The 4,274-nt window shown below is 39.2% G+C and overlaps 1 protein-coding gene across 1 annotated transcript; it reads left to right on the top strand.

The window, feature by feature from the left end:
- The first annotated feature begins 2,846 nt into the window (after window positions 1-2,846).
- Window positions 2,847-3,821, top strand: LOC110882931 (glycine-rich cell wall structural protein 1). Its single transcript, XM_022130817.1, has 2 exons — window positions 2,847-3,297; window positions 3,349-3,821. The coding sequence occupies exons 1-2, from the start codon at window positions 2,847-2,849 to the stop codon at window positions 3,819-3,821; spliced, it is 924 nt and encodes a 307-aa protein (XP_021986509.1).
- The last annotated feature ends 453 nt before the right edge of the window (window positions 3,822-4,274 follow it).

The following is a 4,274-nucleotide window of genomic DNA, read 5'->3' as shown; positions in this document are numbered from 1 at the left end:
TTAGATGCGAAAAACTTGACGGGTGGTATTAGGGCTGTGCTTATGAAGCGGTACTCTGAGCGCAAGTACGAAGCTAAAAAATTATTTAAGAGCGAGGGAGGTTACAATGATATTGCGAGGGCAAGGGAATACCATCCCGCAGATATGCCCTGTGATAACTGGTTGAGAACCATCGAAGGTTTCCGGGACGCAAAATATATTAAAAGAAGCAAGGCCAACACACTAGTACGCGAGAAACAACAATTCCCATACCGCGGGGGGACGTCATCGTACGGTAGCATCGCCTATAAATATGTAATGTTTTATGTATGTGTGCGTGTGTGTAAGCTTTTGTTTATTTAATGTCTAATCTAAGTTTAATGTTAAACAGGAGATGGATTGGGTACCTACGTATGCTAAAACCCACACGGACAATCAAGGGAATTGGGTTGATCCGGTTGCTGAATAAAATTACGTAAGTATTTCTTTTAAGTATTATTTTCTATAGCAAATATATATATATATATATATATATATATATATATATATACACATATATATTTAATCATCTTCGTCAAATACAGCGGAACATACAACAGGCCACAAAGGAATGGAGCGGTGATGGTCCTCCAATTGCCCCGTATCAGGAAGCGTTGGGTGAGCGGCGAGGATGGTACCGCGGGATGAGGCCTAAACATTCTTCCAACACGTCCTCTAACATGTCGTCTTCGCAAGCTCGGACGCAAGAACCCTTTTCCGAGGTAAACTACGCAATTTATAAAATGACAAACGAACGCATGTTTCCTTGTTAAATATATGTTGGTAGCGTTAATTAATATGCTAATATACGTTTTGATATCTATTATTATAGGATTTTGTTAACAGCTTGTTCCAAACGCCGTCCTTTTTGAACCAACTTAACAACTATCTTGTTTCACAAGGAAAAGGAAAAGGAAAGTTAAAAGACTACGATTCTGATAACTTATTCGATAATGAATCCGACGAAGAGTGACTTGTTGTTTTTAATGTATGATTTAATTAAACGTTGTAGGATTATAATGTAAGACTTAAACGTAGTTTTTAACTATATTACCTTTAGTATATGTTGATTATGTTCATGGATGTTTGCGTTGTTTGAAATAGGCAGGTTCTGTTTTTTCGGCCGTAAAACTGGCTGGGCAGCTGTGTATACAGCTGCTGCATTAAAAAAAAAAAAAGACTTTTAGCAGCGACACCTGTCGCCGCTATTGCTCTACAACCTTTACCGGCCATTACTAATACCGGCGACACTTTTAGCGACGACAACTGTCGTCGCTAAAGGTGAAAGATCAATACCGGCGACAAAGGCCTTTAGCGGCGACAACAGGCCAACAGCGTCCCATCAATACCGGCGACCCTTTACCGACGACATGTCGCCGCTAAAAGTCAATAGCGGCGACAAAAGTCATCAATACCGGCGATACCTGTCGCCGCTAAAGGTGGCCTTATGTTTCTAAAAATAATCCAATTAGATTTATAGCAATTTAAGAAACTGAACTTATATTTTGCTTCTAATGTTATTTAAGAAGCTAAGGTTTTAACTTGTTATGTTATTATATATTTATATCTTTTGAAATTTGTCCATATTAAATCATTATAATAAATACATCGAGTACAAACATTGATGAAGGTCGAACTACTTTTTGAAGTGTTATAAAAGATCTTGTGTCGGTGTTGACCAAATCCTTAACCCATACACGGCCATACTACTAGAAAATCAAATTACTCCAAGTTAAATGCATACCACTCTCACTCTTATCACATATTTAAAATAAAAACTATTAAATAAAAATAAATACATACATGAACTTTTAGCCATTAATCTTGAAACAAAGGAAATAAGAAACATAGTGATTAATGAAATGAAGTGGACATAAGAGAGAAATATCTCAACTATCCGTTGAAATCATAGTGATTAATGATATGAAGTGGACATCAGAACTATCCACTGAAATCTCAAATATGATTCAAACACCTAATGGGTCAATTGGATAATATACATATATGCATGCATACACAATCAATTATATAAAAACACTGACATATAACAAACCTTTAAAGTGCAAGGTTAATTATTTAGACGCATAAATATTTTCATAAGTAATTATTTTTTCTTTAATTTGATAGAATTAAAGTTTACTAAGAAAGACTTTTCAAAAAAGAAACAAACCTAAAAGCCTATAATAAAAATATGACAAAACAGAATTGTGTATTTGTATTGTCAAAAATAAAAACAAATCAAAAAACCATGCATGGATAGATAGAGATAGTCACTAATTTACTTGATAATAGTTATATAGATTATTATTTATTAAGTTACTATATACATATATCCACAATAAGTTTGATTTAGGACATTAGAAAAAAAAAAGATTAAACAAAAAAAGTTAATTTCACTGTTAATTTTTATCTAATAATTATTGCAAGAATACTCTAAAACTTAAAATTATTCGAACTAGCTACCATCCTATCCCATGCAAGCGCTATATAACTACAAAAAGAATAATTATGCAAATATGGTCGAAAATAACTCTAAATTAAATAATTCAAAATAAAAATATCAGAGAAAAAAAAATCAATATCTAATGAACTTCATATATCCAGCTTTTGCTATTTGACTTAATCAGCAGCAATTAAATTTGAAATAACTTCCCAACCAACCCTTCAACGTCTCGCATGTTCATGCAGCATTAATGGATTTACGTGTATCTGTGACTTCTAATGTAAAAGTTGCAAGTTGCGGGTTACTTCACATGTGTGTATAAATACTGTTGATCCATGAGAAGAAGAACACATCCAAGAAAAGTGTGAGTTGAATCGAAAACTAAATGGGGTTCTCTAATAAATGGGGGTGTGTGATTCTTTTAGGGCTTGCTATTGTGTTCCATTTGAGTGCATTGGCTCTTGGGGATGGCATTGGTGAAACAACTCGGTGGGGTGATGATGGTTGCCGGTATGGTGGTAGGAGAGGTTGTGGTGGTGGTCGACGTGGTGGGAGAGGGTATGGTAGAGGAGGTGGGTATGGTGGGGGTGTAGGACATGGTGGTGGTTTAGGAGGTGGGAGAGGTGGTGGTGGTGGGTTTGGAGCCGGTGGAGGAGCTGGTGGTGGAGTTGGAGGTGGTGGAGGGCTTGGGGGTGGTGGTGGAGCTGGAGGTGGTGGTGGAGCTGGAGGTGGAGGAGGTGTTGGGGGTGGGTCTGGTCATGGTAGTGGGTTTGGTGCTGGTGGAGGAGTAGGTGGTGGAGCTGGAGGTGTTGGTGCTGGTGGTGGTGGAGGTGGAGGTGGTGGTGGAGGCGGTGGAGGTGGTGTTGGTGGTGGTTCGGGTCATGGAGGCGGTTTTGGAGCTGGAGGAGGAGTAGGTAGTGGTGCTGGAGGTGTTGGTGCCGGTGGAGGCGGTGGTGGTGGTGGAGGCGGTGGCGGTGTTGGAGGAGGTTCGGGTCATGGTAGTGGTTTTGGAGCTGGGGGAGGTGTAGGTGGTGGTGTTGGAGGTGGTTCGGGTCATGGTGGCGGTTTTGGAGCTGGGGGAGGAGTAGGTGGTGGTGCGGGAGGTGTTGGCGCTGGTGGAGGTGGTGGTAGTGGTGGTGGTGGAGGTATTGGAGGTGGTTCGGGTCATGGTGGTGGCTTTGGGGCTGGTGGAGGAGCTGGTGGTGGTTTAGGTGGAGGACATGGTGTTGGTGCTGGTGGTGGTGGTGGAAAGGGGGGAGGATTCGGGGTCGGAATAGGGATCGGAATAGGTGTGGGAGTGGGTGCCGGTGCCGGCAAAGGTAGTGGAAGTGGGTCGGGTAGTGGTGGTGGTGGAAACTGAAGTATTGACACTAAGACAAAGTTTTGTACGTGTTAATTTCACTTCAAGTTTGTAATTGGCGTATTAAAATTCAGTGATAAAATTGTATTAAGTTTAATATATAATTGAATATGCGTCTTTTGAAGGCCAATATATATAGATAAGTTTACTTTACACAATAAATAGATCATAAATATGTTCTAAAATCAGTTAATATATATTTTGGTTGTGGCTATCAACTATTTTCTTTGTGATGGTATATGATAAAATCGTTTGGGACAAGATCAATATCATGTATCACCACGGCTGGCTCAACAATAATGAAGGCCTAAAGCAAAAAGAACCATATCTATTGTTACGTTAGTTGAGTTAGGACTAGAATATGTTTAGTATAAATAGATGGTTAGATCTATTGTTATTGGGGTGCTCTTATTGATAAATTAATAAAAGAGTCGAACAAGTTTGTTCATATTG

This window comes from Helianthus annuus, chromosome 10 (assembly GCF_002127325.2).
Source record: "Helianthus annuus cultivar XRQ/B chromosome 10, HanXRQr2.0-SUNRISE, whole genome shotgun sequence".
Lineage (NCBI taxonomy): Eukaryota > Viridiplantae > Streptophyta > Magnoliopsida > Asterales > Asteraceae > Helianthus > Helianthus annuus.
This window is presented reverse-complemented; position numbering and strand designations above follow the sequence as displayed.